At 34.4% G+C, this 17,310-nt stretch overlaps 1 protein-coding gene across 1 annotated transcript in view; it reads right to left on the bottom strand.

The window, feature by feature from the left end:
* LOC145693445 (diacylglycerol kinase eta) overlaps positions 1-17,310 on the bottom strand; it is a 462,730-nt gene that overhangs the window by 34,784 nt on the left and 410,636 nt on the right. The window contains exons 15-17 of the mRNA XM_081769445.1: positions 7,913-8,125; positions 3,592-3,700; positions 466-634 (exon numbers count right to left, since the gene is read on the bottom strand). Of these exons, the coding sequence (XP_081625571.1) occupies positions 466-634; positions 3,592-3,700; positions 7,913-8,125 (491 nt within the window). The remainder of the gene's footprint in view (positions 1-465; positions 635-3,591; positions 3,701-7,912; positions 8,126-17,310) is intronic.

Genomic DNA, 17,310 nt, shown 5'->3' with positions numbered 1-17,310 from the left:
TAGTGCTTTCAATTCTTTCATAATCCATGGATTCTTATAATTTGGTTTATCGCTAGTTGACTACTTAGGTACGTGTTCGTTTAATACAGAATATATTGAATTACATAAATAGTCAGTAGCTTCGGTGACATTGTTAGAACAATAATTTACAATAATTTATTATGTTAATTTTCCTAATGCCATTTTAAACATCTTGCTTGTTTATTTAAAATTGATAAACGGGACTATATTTGTTATTGTTACAATTTTCCGCTCAAACTTAAATGAGGGATGAAATTTATCAACTTTAGTCAATATTGAAATATGAAAATGCATAAAACTGCTATCTACATTTGTCTATCTATATCTGTTATCTATATAAATATGGTCATATAATTTGTTTTCTGGTTTACAGATTAGAATTTTTGAAGACTCGATTAAACGAACTATTGTAAGTTGAAGAAAATCATGTATTAAGTTATATACCTGTAACCATTCTTTGCTTCCAAGCACGCCGTACCACATATAATTTCTTGCCCTTGAGCTGCATTTCTCTGGATGTTCTTCCCTTTTTTGATGAAAATCAAACGTTATTTTGGCATCGATGCCAATTCCAAAATAATTGTTCATCACACAATGTTCGAAGAAACCTTCTCTGAAATGAATGAAATTAGAAAAAAAATGTATTATTAAGAAATTTAATGTAAAATTAACCAAGAGAGCGCTACGTAAGAATAACATAATAAAATTAGTAGAAAAATGTTACGTAAAATCATCGCTACGTATTAGTTGTTTATTTGATAATTATATTTTTTAATGATCTTAATTTCTTTCAGCAAAGTTCTTTATCAGAAATCGAAGTTTATTTACAAAGTTACCTAAAATTCTCTTTTTGAAATATGGAATATTTTCACCAAACACTGAAGTTTCCTTCTGTCCTTCTGTCATTATTTTAAGTACAGGAGAAGACAGAATAGACCATTTTTACCTAAATATGTTTAGTATGAAACAGTATTGTTTTCTCTTCAGTATAATGATTATAGAATGATCATTCTTTTTTCTCTTTCATTTAAGTTTGCGTTTAATAAAAATAAGTAAATAAGTAACTAGTGAGTTTCGTGTCACAGTGTGAAACTACGGCAGACTTCCAGATTCAACACTCAAACTTGAAGTAGTACGTATGTAACTACAGACTGCAATGGAAGAATAAGATCAAAATAGGTTATGTCCCTTGGACGCTGAATCTATATCAGAAAGCAATTACTAGTTATCTCTTACTGTTTTTACTCCATGGGGATTAACAGTAAAACCGGAAGTGGTAATTGATGTCTATTACTTCCGGTTGCAAATAAAAGGAATACAATCAGAGAAGAAACATTTTCTTAATACTGAATCCATACCAAAAGTCTGCTTGTCGCTGACTATTTACGATTTATCCATTATGGGATCAGTGCTGTAATCAAATAAACGTAGATTTTCACCACTTCCGGTTTCAACAGATAGATAAAAGTCTAGACAAAACTCATTCTTGGTCGCTGAATCTGTGTCAAAAAACCACCTTTCGATATAACTTATCGTTTTTTCTCTATGTAAAAACGTATTGAAACCTGAAGTACTAGTAACCTTTAACCACTTCTGGTTTTCGTAGTATTGCAGATGATGGTGTGTTCTCTTGAGATCTGAATCGACTGCTGAAATCTGCTTGCCGCTATCTATTACCGTTTCAGTTCTATACTGATAAATCGAAAATCGTTGATTTCTACCATTTTTGGTTTGAATAGAGGGTTAGCTTAGGATACGAAATCTACTCATGGGACGCTAAATCGATTAGGAAATCTCGCTTCTCGATCTTTTACTGCTTTCGTTGTATGGAAATCAGTACTGAAACCGGAAGTAGTAGTAAATTTCAACCATTTCCAGTTTGGCATAATGTTGCGAATGGTAACGATATGTTTCCTCGAGATGCTATATCGATTGCAAAAAACGGTGAAACGTTGAAACAAGGAATGGGTGCTTTCAACCACTTTCGGTTTGAATAAAGGTTAACAGATGAGGTAGAACCTTTTCTTGGGACGCTGAGTCGATTACAAAAGCCGCATTTCAATATCTCTTACCGTTCTTGACACCACTCTACAGACGGACGGACATACCCTTTCTATAAGACTTATGCACAGCATAGTTTGTAAGTGTAAGTATTAAAAAAAAGAAAAGAAAAGAAAACAAAAAAGATAAAAGTCAATTACCTGGTCTGTAAGTGCATACGTAGAGAGATATGAAACATCAAAAGTTAATCTTCAAGAAATGTCTCATATCTCTTTAACTCATTATCTTCAAATCATAATAGCTTTACATGCGAGACTCGATTTGAAACGCACTAGTATTTTTTAGTTGAATCACAGAATTATGCGCTACCTGTGTACATAATTTTAGGCAAGGAGGATATGGGAAGACAAGAGTCATTAATTTGCAGTATTTTTTTTTTTTTTTTAGCATTACTAAAGAAGAGTTTATATATTTACTATCATCGTTTCTAGGATTGCTCCAAAGGAAAAAATCTGGCATTACTATTGATCGAGTGTACAGTGAAGCAATCATTCGCTGTTAATTTTTCACGAATATTGCTAGCAACACCTACGTAACGCATGACCCATCGAACTAACTGTAGTAGGCTTACCTTATAAGCTTTCCAAAAATAGCTTTATCGGCAAACAGAACAAAATATATCTATACATTTCTAGCAACAGCTTTTGCCTTTTCTAAGAAGGCTTAAAAAAGAAAGCAAAATCACATGAAAGTTATACAAACAGTAACACATAAAAGAAACAGCCGAAACTCTGTATAAATTATAAAAAAATGACAAATTCCTACAATATTGTCCAACATGAAAGAAATGACTGAAGGAACAACAATGTACTGGGAAAACGAATAGTCTCAAACTACGAAATGCTATGGTATTTTCAGCAAGATAACCGGCAAACAAATCTGTAGATCTGATACATAAAATGATTGAACAAGATTGAGGATTGACTATTTTATATTAATAAAGAATATTTCAAGAGTGCTTATACCAAGGCTTGTTTTAGAACCAATATCATTTTCTAAATGTTGTGGTTGGAATCATTTAAATGATTTAAAAGACTCGAAGTACTTGAAGATCCTTATGAATCGCGAACATGTTCCTTTATTATGGTTTGTATCTTGATCTTTATCAGCTTGCATAGCTATGACTGAACTCAGAACTGCCTTCTGCATCCTAGAACCAGACACTAGGCTAATACATAAATAATAAAACTTAGCTACTTCTCTAAATTCCGTAGTTTTTGTGTTTTAAGTCTGTGACAAAGTTTTATTGAGTTCCTGGTTAAGACAAAAAATAACGGTATCACAAATAATGTGTCATTTAATCTAAAGTTTTGAGCTTCATGTGACATCAAGAACTTCTTCACATGTCGTAATAATGTTCCTGAGGTTCTAATGTCATAAATCTACTATTGAAACTAACTGCTACCTAATCTTACTTATAATAAATGCTCTCTTTAAAATCTAGATTCGTTGAGCGATCTGTGATATATTCCATTTGATAGGAGTAAAATAGCAAAATGTTATACTTACAAAACGCTTTCATCAAGGTCCATCAGTGGTGATACGGCTGCACATAAGGCATCTGCATTTGCTAAAAGAACTTTGCTAATCAGACCACCGGCTGTTCCACGAGTGATATCTAAAAGACATATTATATTTATTGTATAATACCTTAAACAATGATTTAAAGTGTAAGCGAAAATTTAATAAGTATATTATGGAGAGAACTGTAAAATACTCAAAGGCCATTTTCTTTTGAAAATATTTGTAGTTAGATGACCTATTATTCAAAGTCTAAAGAAAATAATATATCCGAAAATATTGTAACTTTTATTAACAAAAGGTATAATTTTACTTTGATTCGCCATTTATTCAGTGCATACTCATTGGAAATACGTCATCAGCTAAGTGAAAAACTCTAGTATTTGATTTTCCTCACTGAACAAAGTCAATTTAATTAGCTCTTTACTACGATTTGAAAGAAATATTTGCATAGTGAATGAATAACATCTCATTGTTCTTTCTTTCTGACAAACAATACCGAAACGTTAAGTTTCGTAAAAGATAGACGCACTACAAGCACTTTCACTCATAATAAATCAAAATTATTAGAATTAGATGGATGGATTATAGTTTAGCATTCCTTTTAGCTGCAAGGCTATATGAGACGTGAACCTACAGCTTGACGTGAGATCTAAACGACACGAGCTCTCGCCGTTAATCGAACCTGAGTCTCCCGTGCTGAAAACGTGTACGATAACCATATAGCCACGAGAGAGCTCCTATTAGAATTTGAGTTCAATATATAGTAAAGAGTATCCCATATAAAACCGATACGGCTCACTGTCTATCTGGTTTTCACGCAAAATACATTTTACATTATTTCATATGTAAATATCTCAAGTTAAAGACTTATAAAGCATATAACATTATATTATTACATCTTATGTAACCTTTCTATGTAAAACTTTCCGGGTTATAACAAATGCTGGAAGTGCCATCCACCAACATCCAAGAATCGCTGCGTTCGTAATAACATGTTCTGAGAAATACGTTCTATTTCTGTAGTCCTCCATTTCTCACAGATCCTGAATTGTGATACCAGGGTATTTCGCCGCAAAGCGCAAATGTTTTTTAATCTCTTTAATTTTGCCTGTCTTTATGTAAAAATACACAATACCAATATGGCGTTTAATTTCAAACTGCACAATTCCTCTACAACACTTCCATGACCATTACTTTTAAACTGTCGAACTCAATAATATTTCAGCGTAGCCAACTGTATTAACTTAATATAAATTTATATACAACAGTTTGGGCAGATAGTTTAATAACATCTTTTTCAATATATCTAATCATTTCATTCCTACACAATACATAAACACGCACAGCCAAATATATGCATATTCAACTAACAATATTTAAAATAATAAAAAAGCTGACTGTTAAATTTCTAGTGCTCTCCTTTCTTTTATACATTTTGGAACCAGTATTGTTATACTCTCGCATTATGATTAAGCGAAAGATTTAGCCCAATTCTTATTATTAGTTTTTTTTTTTTTTTTTTTTTTTGGCGGGTCCTGGGACTAATGAGGTTTTTATTATTATTATAAAGGTAACCAAGAAAGTTCTGTCGATTTTTGTGGAGGTCAGTATTCAATTGTCCCTCACATCGTGGGTTAAATGCGAATGGAGATAAGGCGAAGGTCAGTTGTTGGTGTGGGTATATCCAACATACTACCTGGTTGTGGCAATTCAGTTACACTGTGAACTTGCGTAAGGACAAAGTGAACATGAGACCTATTCAGAGCGTCATAAGCGCGTGTATGCTGTAAGAGTTCAAACTGGGGTCAAACGCCGCTGCAAGGGAGCGCAAGATATGCCAGGCCTTTGATGACGGTGTCATGACTACGCGGACAGTGCAGCGGTGGTTTAACAAGTTTAAGGACGGTGACGAAACACTCAAAGACGCACAACGTGCGGAAGATAAACACACGTACAAAACGAAGATCTTCAGGCATCAATTGAGGTGAACAGTGGCCTGACAAATGAGGAACTGGGACTAAAATTCAGTGTGAGTAGAGAAACCATTCGGCAGCATTTCCATCAACTTGAGAAGCACTACAAGTTGGGTTGATGGGATGATTTGACTCCAGGCCAGAAGGCATCCGACAGGCTATGTTTCTTTGCTGCCTCGTCTGAGGAAGGAGCCATTTCTGAACATGATGTTGACATGTGATGAGAAAAAGTGGGCCCTGTACGAAGCTCCATGGCGCGATCATCATTGGTTAGCATTCCATGAACCGGTTCCAAAACAGCCGAAACCAGCACTGCACCAGAAGAAGGTCCTCCTGTGTTTTTGGTGGACTTATCGCGGCATTGTGCATCGGGAACTGGTACCAGCTGGTCAGAGCATCAATGCAGCTGTGTATTGTCAGCAGTTCAGCCGTGTTCAGGAAAAACTCAAAACTCTGGAACCAGCACTTCTGAATTGCAAAGGCGTTCTCTTGTTACAGGACAACTCTAAGGCCCACGTGGCTAGGATGACCCGAGACACATTCTGCGCCTTGGATGGGAAACACTATTGCATCCGCCATATTCCTCGGACGTTACACCATCCGATTATCACCTGTTCCATTCCTTGGACAATCACCTTAGAGGACGCCAGTTCAAATCCCTAGTAGATGTGCAAAATGCACTTGATATCTTCTTCGCTTCACGGCCCATCAAGTTCTACTGCAAGAGAATTTACGGCCTTCCAGGACGTTGGCAGAAGGTCGTCGATGCTGATGGGGACTATGTTTAATCCTCCAGGCACGTCTTATGTTACATATCGATGTTCGAAGGTGGTGGGTGAAAAAGCGACATAACTTTCTTGATTACCTTTATATTATTATTTTAATTTTAGATTTGGGTCTGGAAATGTTTCTTCCACGTTTCTCTCTCTTCAGCTTCCTCTTTTAACTTCCAATGTTTTCTTCTATTTATCAAATCATCGATCACTTGTGTTCCTCTTTTTCCTATTCGTCGCTTTCCTTCCATCTTTCTTATTATACAGCGATATGAAGAAGACAATTTCATCGCAAGATGTGTCCAACCCAACTGGCATTTCTGCGAAGAATACTAGCTAAAAGCATCCTCTTGTCCCCTATCCGTTTCAAACCACCTTCATTTGTTACTCTCTCTCTCTGTCCATTTTATCTTCTCCATCTTCTTCCAACACCACATTTCGAAGTTCTCTAAATATTTCTTCTCTAACTTTCGTAATCTCGAAGTATCTGTACCATACAGTCCAATGCTCCCAATGTTTGCATAGACATCAGTGATTGGTAGAAATCTTTCGCGATTTTAAGGTAGTAAATGATTGAATTTTTTCTCCTATACCTTAATAATATAGCTTGAAACGTCTAGAAGAGAGACCTCAATTCATGCTACAAGCAATATAATTGTTCCAAGTATAGTATCACTGTTGAAGCACTTTTCGACATGTCTCTCTGACAGCTTGTTTCAACAAACTACTCCACTAAGCTACGTGGATGCGTCGCTTTCAAGCGGGTGATCTTCGGTCGCATTAAGACGTGCTAGGTTGTTTGATAACTTGTCTTATCCAACTTTCAAAAACTAAATTTAAGAAATCGATGCCTATTAATAAAAAGAAAATATATTCTCTTAATTTGAAAGAGTGGACAGTGATTCGATCTCTTATTGGACTCTACGCCCATGCTGACAAACACAGCACTGTACAAACAATTTGAAACTATATGGACAAATTTGGTTTAGAATGAAATGGGATATCTGGAACTTCAACTGCACCAGTTCTTAGATTTCCAAAGTAACGATAGACCATTGCTTTTGCCTTTAGTTTAGGAGAAAAGTGCTGTCAAGTAGATTTCTGTGCTCACCAGTTTTATTGTGTATGCTCATTTCACAAAGTTCAACTTTCAATTCTTTCTCCTTTAAATCGTATAGGCCAAACAACGTAAAAATATTTTTATCTGTCTGTCATGCTAATTCCTACAATGTTATGCAAACTGCAAAACATTGAAGTTACGGATTGCATAAACATCTAGGTGAAATATTTAAATATTCTTTATAGACAAGCCGAAGGCTTGTGGGGGGAGTAAGTAGTATATGTAAAACATGAAACTCGTCTTAATTTTTATTACTACAGAAAAAAAAAAACTTTTAAGCGTGGGCCGTTACCAAACAAGCAAGTCGTTATTATTATTATTATTATTATTATTATTATTATTATTATTATTATTATTATTATTATTATTATTAACGATTAAAAAATAAATCTTATTTGTATTTTAAGTGCATCACTGATTGAAAATAAATAAATACTTACTCGGCCACATAGGAGATTGCACCAAAGGGTTGATTATAGGCAACTGTTTCCTCTTTTCTTCTTTCTTGCGCTTCTCCTCTCTCTTCTCAGGACTTGAAAAAGCCGAGTACATATCAGAACCTTTAAACAGACTTCCTGTCGATATTCTTCTCGTGGCTGTAGGGGAGTAGCCTGAACCTGGGAAAGTAGGAACTAGAAGATGTGGAGAAAACGCTGTAGAAAGAAATAAGATAAATAATTCTATCAAAAATACATTACGTGTAATAATCCCATTCTTGATTATGAAATCGAAGGGCGATTGCGAAAGATAAGTACTAAATATTACGGCTAGTGATTGAACCTATGATTCCAGCACTAGCAGTGACTATCAATGAATTACCGCTATCTTACTATTAATTTTTTAAAACTACACTTTCCTTAGTAATTAATGGCTTTTTATTCTGCCTCTTCTTCACTTGTATCCAATTTATTACTTCTCTTATCAATGTTACTCGAAGTGGAACTTGTCAGTATTGTAAATAAACATCATATTTTGCATTTCTTTTGATAATTCACAATTCTGTAAAATATGATTTAATTTGCAATAGAAGATTGAATCAGTATATACAGGGCCGTACTGGCCAGGTGGAAAACCGGGAAATTTCCCGGTGGGCCTTGGACGGTGAAATTTTTTATGAGCCATCTGCCTCGTATCATTAGTAGCAGTATATGTAAAAAAAAAAAAAAAAAAAAAAAAAAAAAAGCCACACGTCCCTCATTTCTTCTATACTGGAGTAAACGGAACGGAGGATGATAACACGTCGAGTACCGACAACACAGTCAGCTAATCCCAGACCAGCATTGCTAGCCCATGATGTTGCGAAAACAGCCTTTCACATTTTTCACAATTCAACCCTTGACAGATTCCTAATTTCCCACTCTGCCTTATAATTTTGCTAATATTGAAGTATTCAGCTAAATTGAAATCTCAAATGATGCCATAACTTGAAGCTACATAATAATTTACATTTTACAGCATCGTTGTTTTCCGTATAGAAAATATACAGGGCCAGATTAAGATCATTGAGGGGCCCTGGAGCAGGAAAATACAAGGGGGACCCCATCTAAAACTTTAATGATTGGCCCTCTCTCAACATGTTCAAAAGGGTCCATGGATTATATAGGAATGAATCATGTCATGTTCTTTTATGGTGAAAATGTTCTCAGAAACTTTTAAAAAATTTTGGGGACCCCTTGCTCACGGAGCCCTGGATCATTATTTTAATATGTTGATACTTTGTAGACAGCAGTTTAATGGAGCTATCTTTCCCAAGGTTTGTGTTCACAACAATTCCTCCTCACTTATGTGAAAATAGTGTGAAAGTTGGGGAGAGACATATCCTCTGCAAGGATTCATACTAGGTGCATAGTTTCAGGTTGTGTTGCTTCTGGAGATGATAGAACAACATCAGAATATCATTCGTCGTATCATTTTTACAAAGTCAGGAATCTGCTGTTAATACAAGACAATGGAGTAGAGTTACATTTGTATAAATAATAAACTACTTCTAATGCTTCATACATGTGTTTGTAATGCACCAGGGGCGCCTATGCGGATTCATGGCACAGGTTCGCCCTTATTATTTTAACGGGAAATGTGAAGTAATGGAGCTTGTGCAGATTATTATAAAGTTGCAAGAGAAGAATGGGGGATTGAACATTACGTCAAATCAGTCAATGTCGAGGGAGAAATTACTGCTTGAAAAAGTTTTAAATATGAATTTTAAGATTTTTCAGCATACTTGATCCAAGTGGCATTCCCAGATTCCCTTTCATTGTCGAAGAGGGGTCAGTACGTACATGTGAGTGAGACCCCTAGAAAATACCTTCCTGGTGGGACCATGGGTTGCAGTACGGCCCTGAGAATATATACGAATATATACAGGGTGGCCCATTTTATTCTTTCCACGGAAATATCTCGAAAACGGTCGAACATAAATTAACCGAACAAAAACTCAAACAGGGAATGCCATGGGGCACACCGAATGGTGCTATCGTTGTGCCTCCCAGAGCCACCCTTCATGGGGCCCAGGGCCCAGCTTTAAAATTTTAAATGAAAACATAAAGCGAGTATACCTCGTTTGATAGATCTTTAAAAACTAAAAAGCGTTGTGACAAAAGATTTTTTATATCAGTCACCGTATTCAAGATGGCCGCCAAGACATGGTGCCTGTATCAGATAAAACGTCCAGTACCCTAATATGAAAACGGTTCAGCATAAATGAACCGAACAAAAACTCTAATAGAAAATGTCATTTGGCACATCGATTGGTATTGACCTGGTGGCTCCTAGGGACAGCCTTCATGGGCGCCGAGGACCCAACTTCAAATTGTATGTGGAAACATAGCATATCTTTAACAACTAACTGATTGTCTTGGTGGTCATTTTGAAAACGGTGGCTCATATAAACAATCTTCTGCAATATCGCTCTTTAGTTTTTAAAGATATGTCGAACGAGGTATCACTCACAATATGTTTCCATATACAATTTTGAAGTTGAGCCCTGGGCGCCCATGAAGGGCGGCCCTGGGTGGCACCGCGACATCACAGTCGATTTGCCCCATGGTATTTCCTATTATGGACCTCATTGTGAACATACCTTTCTGAAACTCGTATTGTGTACAATAATTTGATTTATTATTTTCAAAATTCATTATTGAGATTTATTATTTTCAAAGTTTGATTTATTAAGGACTAGATATTCTTTCATACAATGTTCAATATTTTTATAGGCCTATACAGTGGCGACGGTTGGACGTTAAAAGTGGGTGGGGGGGGGGGGGGCAAGATATGATCTGAACAATTGTATATCAATGTTAGATTTCCTGGTTCTTTCTAACACTGTTTGATGAAAGGTTGTATAACTAATAGGATACTATATTTTTTCACTTAAAATGCCCTATATCGTATTTCTATTTTAAGTAAATTCATAAGAGCAATACAGGTAGGTACTAGCCCTTTATACTCTTAAACATCGAAAGTGTAAGAAGAGATTTGAGATCTTGCTCATGAACATCTTAAAATTATGTCTGGAAAACTGTTTGATCAGATTATTCAATAATAAATTCGCAAAACAAATCAATAGAAAGGATAATATTAATCATAGTAATGAATAATGAGGCTTGTTTTGTAGAAGTTATATTCAAACTGGGGATTAATGAACAACGTATACTTTTTATTCCACACATGTCATTAAAGGAATGTTTTTTCTCTTAGAAAATAAAATACAGTAAGTACTGCAAGCATATGCTATGACATTTAAAGAAATATGCAATTACAATATTAATTGCTTTGAATGAATTGCTATTAAAACGGAATTCCTGTAGCTTTCTTAACTCCATGGGAAGACAAATAACCAATGCATACTCACGCAACGGCAAATATCATATGGCACCATTTTTTCTATGAAACAGTAATACATACAAAACCTTTACCAGGGTGTCCGCATTCTGGAAAATAAGTGAAAGTCAGGGAAAGGTCAAGGAAGTAAAAATGTATCAGGTGAAGTCAGGGAAATGGCAGATTGGTCAGGGAAAGTCAGGAAAAAATCTATTTAGGTCCATTGTTCAATTACTGAATTTATGAAATAGGGTTGATTTCTTTACTGTTATTGGATGCAAAATGTAGTGTTCTCAATGATGATGTTGAGGGAGTCAGTGTTCTCTGATATAGTTGTTGAAACTAATTTTCTGCGAGAAACACATCTAACTGCATCCTGGCATATTTGCTCAAAAGGGTAGACGCTGTTCTAGAAGAATTGAATGGTGCCAAGAGGATATCTGGACAAGTGGCTGAGAACTCAAAGAAATAATATCTCCAGCTCACAGTGAAAGCTCAGACTGAAGAATTTAAGGAACACTGGAATGAATTCATAGCCAATGACAGAGATGGTATTGGACTTGGTGAATTTTTTACTTAGGAAATGGGAAGAATTCGTTGACTTATGATTAGTTATGAAATTGTGTTTTATCTTCTTTCATGGAAACGCATTTTTTTAAAGTAGTCTAACAATAAATAAAATTCTCATTGTTGAAAACTTACAAGAAGAATCTCTGGTTGCTCAACAGATCATATATGATTCTGTGATGATAATAAGTGGATCATCAGGATTAATAATTACAAGAAGTATGATAAATTCAGTGAGAAGTTCAATGAGACAATATCAGGTGTATTTGTAAAAGAAAAGAGAAATAAATGCTGGAGACGAGAAGAGGAGATAGAAACGGAAGATACAGCAACAACTAAAGGAACTGAAGGAAGAAGAGAAGAAAATTAAACTGCGGAGACGGCAAGAAGGATATTCAGATCAATGAGAAGAAAACTATGCGAGAAAGTATGAAAACAAATTTGTAAATGGATTACATATAACAACTGCACCAGCAAAAGTAATGTGTGTGTGTTACATAATGTAATGTGTGTGTGTTTTTTTTTAATAATCAGTAAAATCATGTATGAACTGTTTATTACTATAGGCAATATTATAATGCTGTGTATTTGGTATTATAATGTGTAATTTTTTTCATATCTTAAGTACTCTGTATGCTGCACACTTTCGTTTGTAACTTTACATTTTGTGTAATATGTAGGCCTAATCAATATCGGTCTAATGCACGTGTTTGTAAATTTACATTCCTTTGAAAAGAAAATTGAAAAAAGAAACAAAGAGAAGCGGAAGAGAACAAGGCCAACTATGGGGAGTGTGGAGGCTGGGCTTCTTTTTTTATTCTATATTTTTAAGTTTTTCAGGGATCAGGTAAATCTGGAACTTTCGTCATGGAAAGTCAAGGAAAAGTCAGAGATCTTTTCTCCAAATTGTGTGGACACCCTTTTACATTTCCAAATGAAACTATATAAATTAGGTCTCCACTTCAAAAAAGTGGGGGGACAACTGCCCCCTCTTGTCCCCCTAATCGCTGCCAATGGGCCTATATCTGGTACAAATGATATTGGTAAATATATGGAAAGGTTTTATAACCTATTTTATATATCGGGATTGTTACAGTGATTTTAAAGCAATCTGGAAACACTTGTTCTGTTAATATCCAATTAATTAGATATAGAAGGGATTCAACAGTTGTGTCTATTTTTTATTGTGGTATTAGTAAAATCATGATAACCTCTTCAAAAGATGTTTGTAACCTATATACTATACCATTGACAAAATTACATTAGGTTTACTTCTGTCCATTTGAATGTCAAGTTATTGTTTTGGTTTCTACTGCAATTTTAAAAATCTGTAACATGATTTTCTACTGACTTTCAGATATTTTTTCTAATTGTCATCTACAAACTTAGTACTATTTACGAAGAATTCATTAAACCTTGTCAGGTGACATTGACATCGTATCTTTTGTGTTTCCATTTCCCCATTTCTGTGTTTACATTTTCCAATAAACTAATTTATATATAACGGAAGATTTTTTAAATAATTCTATCCTCTATATTGTGAAATTTCTCTTACATCGTGAACTTCCATGTCACACTCCAAAAAGGGTAGCTGAAATCCACGACAAACTACTAAATTCAATGTTAGGTCTTACAGTCGTTGTTGAGACATGTATAAACTTTTTAACGGTACGCAAAGGAACTTGTGCTTCCAACTTGCCAAAGAACAAAGCCACAATGAAAACATGTTCTGAATAAATGCACGATAATTTTCTTACAGCACTTAAAATATCAAATAAACTTAAAATAAGTAAAAGTAAGTGCACCAGCAATACAGCCAAATTATTCAGGAATTTACAAGGTGGTTAAACTCCAAAGAATTGTATTATTTAAAGTATCACTAGTGTAGGTGTGAATAAAAATAAAAATTTACGTGTCTGGGAAATGAGTGAAAAACTAAACAGCAACCTGTATAAAAAATCGCCAAAGATAATTTGTAAAATGTACAGTAATGACAACTTGGAGAACCCAATAATAATATTAAAAATATATATATATATAATAATGCCAGAGAGGGAGAGAAGATAAAATGCTTTTGAAGCAGATAATCGTACAAACACGAAGTTGTTTGTTAAAGTGTTTCCAAATCATGAACTTGAATGAACAACAGCTTACAATTTAAAATACTGCTGAATTAACTGAAATTTATCTTGTCTGAAATAATTGATATGTACAATAACATATTAGCCGACCTAGTCGGCTAATATGAAAGAAAGGTATAGCCGAGCTTTCATATTAGCCGAGCACATGACATAGCTAGATCGGCTAATAGGAAAGGTATAGCCGTGCTTTCATATTAGTCAAGCACATGACATAGCTAGGTCGGCTAATATGAAAGAAAGAAACTGAAATTTATCTTGTCTGAAATAATCGATATGTACAATAACATATTAGCCGACCTAGCTTTGAGATTTTCAGTGGATAATGAAGAAGAAAATCATCTTCTCAAGGATACAAGCGAAATTTAAACGTTAATAAAACTATGCATTAATACAGGTTTTTTCTGTCCTTCAACCAGTAGCGGCTCGTAGTCTGTACAAGCACCGGTTGCAATGTTGTAATATCAAAGGTATGTAGGTACGCGCAAGTGTTCCCATCCCCCAGCATTCTTGAGTCTTATCCAAGAAATATTCAGGAAATATGAAGAGGAAAATCTTTTAAGCTCTATTTGTATATTATTGATTAAATTATTTCTCTAATATTAATTTAATATATAAGCTATTTCCTTTTTTTCAAACATCTACTATCAATGTATGTTTATACACTATTTATATACGAAACCTCTACACTCATGTTATTGAACACGAGATAAATCGAATATAAGCCATGAATGATGGCGTTAATCCGAAAAGCAGAAAAAAAAAGGTAAGAAAATTGCATGCACGCAGTTAAACAAAATTATTTAATTATATAAACTATGCATTATTTTAGAATGGAAGGTCTTTCTTCGATCTTTCGGGCTTCAAATTTTTCTATTACCTTATTGAAATCTGAAATGCTGCTCGCCAAGTTTCTCTGAATAGAAAGCATCGCTACCGCAAATATTTTCCGCTTTATTTTCTTTAGAGTCCAGAAACACCTCTCTCCTCCGACAATATGCATTTTGTTAACATTTCTTTGTATAAATATACGGAACAAAAAGTCCATTTTCAGGAACCACGTATATTTTGTCTGTAAAGAAGCATGAAATCTAAGATGTTTTCCTTTGAAAATGAAAAAAAAAAAAATAGTTTAACATTCCAGCAAATTAGGCTAAAGAAGACAGATGAGTATTGGAAGTGAATGATTTGATATTAATTTATGCTCTCCGCCGGAAATCGAACACGGAATCATGTGCACGAAAGACACAGAGCTAGGAATTAGACCAGTAGTAAGACATTTTCTTCTTGAAGACTCGATTGACGCCCCCCCCCCCAGAATAGGATTTTTTAAAAAATAAATCTTATCCCAAGAATTTTCACCTATGTATTATAAATGTTAAATAAAATCTATTGACTTCGAACGACCGCCCCCCAAACTTTCAGCCTGGATCCGTTCCTGCTACCACCACACTTATATTTGTTCTTTGCGAGTTTATGTTTTGTGAATAACTTCTTTCTTCCACGCATCTGTATCATTCTCACCCTATCAATTGAGTCAAGCGCTGCTAAGCGGAGGAATTCGTAACTATTACAGAAGCTGACCAGTTGTGGCAGAAATTGCAACCGCAAGGGACCAATACGGGAAGATAGGAGCGTTGCAAGAATAAATCCACTTCCCCATGTTAAGAGATAGGAGCTCGCTGCCATATGCTCAATGTTACTGCTTCCAGTGGCAACGTTCGCTGCCACCGGAAAGGTAAATCTCTCTCTTTCTTTCCGTTTTTTTAATTGACTTTTTTCAGAAATGCATCAATACTGTTTTGCGCTCAAGAGCAAAGGTTTATTTTTTACTGATACACTACTTTAACACTTAAAAATATTTTTAGTATTAAAAAAAATATCCGGTTGCACAACCATGCAACATATAGTACCAGCCGCCACTGCCTTCAACTATTTTTTTTTTAACGAAAGTCTGGATTAGAATAAACAAGTAATTATTACGTAACTTTTCCAGATAATTGCAAACCACTTCAAAACAAAGCTACTAAACAAACTGCAATTCCAGAATATATTCTACAGAAGATTTGTTGAGGACATTCTAGTGATATACATTGTATAACGATTAAGGACCTTTACACTAAACTCAATCTTTAATATTGGAAATTTGAGGAATATTACACTGAACTCAACCGGCTAGAAGAAAACTTGAGAAAAAAAAACACAAACAAAAAAATAAACTTTATGAAGAATATATGAATTTTGTAGACCACATAAAAAGGACTAATGAGTCTAAAATTTCATTGTATAGAAAACTTAACGCCGGAAAGTTGTACATCAATTTACATTAAACCAGACGTTTGCACAAAGAGTCGATGTATGTAAGGATTTCTTAAAAAAAATCACTAATTTTATGTTCTAGCTTTAAGTCTGCTCGAAACTAAAATTAAACAAATAGTTGACCTAAGGAGAGAAACGGTTCATTGAAATTAAATTGATGAGATAGTACTATCAGATTAAAGTAGGTAAGGTTAGTAAAGTCATAACCAACATGGAGATCAAAATTGGATCTTATAATACGCTCTAGAAAATTAACCAGAGTTGTTTTTTTCAGTGTTTCGCAATTATGACATATCATCAGCTTTAAAATTAATGACGTGATTATTAATACGAGTATTTCTGCAAAGAAGACGCCAGACAAGATTACGACTTACTCGTGTGAGAAATAATATGTTGAACAAACGATACATAGTATTTATTTGAGAATAGAACAACGTATAAGAAATTTACGAAACACGACATCAAAATCTGTTTGTTACTTTTCAAAATGTTTATACAAAATAAGTCACAGCATTAAGGGGGTTCACTAACACTAAGTTGTCTAATATAACTGAAAATCATATTGCAGAGATTTACTAATTTTCGGAAACAAACTGCAAGTTAACCAATTCTAGATTTACAGTTAGGAAATTATCCTTGCACCCTTATTACAAAGAAGCAACAAAAAATAAAATAAAATAAATAAATATAATAAATACATTTTAAAAAAAAGTAGTTAACTGTATAGCAATTTTGCCTTTAGGCCTCAGGTTATTTTTGTTCTACAAATATGCAAGATGAGTTATTCTTTTCCGTTTCTGTGCTTGCATTTCTATGATAAAGTCTGTACCTTTTGTTTACAATGTATTAACTGGTTGACAAGACTCCCATTCTCGGAGCGATACGTACAATAATACTGTATATGAATTACTTTCTCGAAAACATTTTTTAAATTTAAATTTTCTGTTTGACATGCTAAAGCATTCTCAACAGACTACAATATATATATATATATA

Source organism: Thermobia domestica, chromosome 8 (genome assembly GCF_964235325.1).
Source record: "Thermobia domestica chromosome 8, izTheDome1.hap1.1, whole genome shotgun sequence".
NCBI lineage: Eukaryota > Metazoa > Arthropoda > Insecta > Zygentoma > Lepismatidae > Thermobia > Thermobia domestica.
This window is presented reverse-complemented; position numbering and strand designations above follow the sequence as displayed.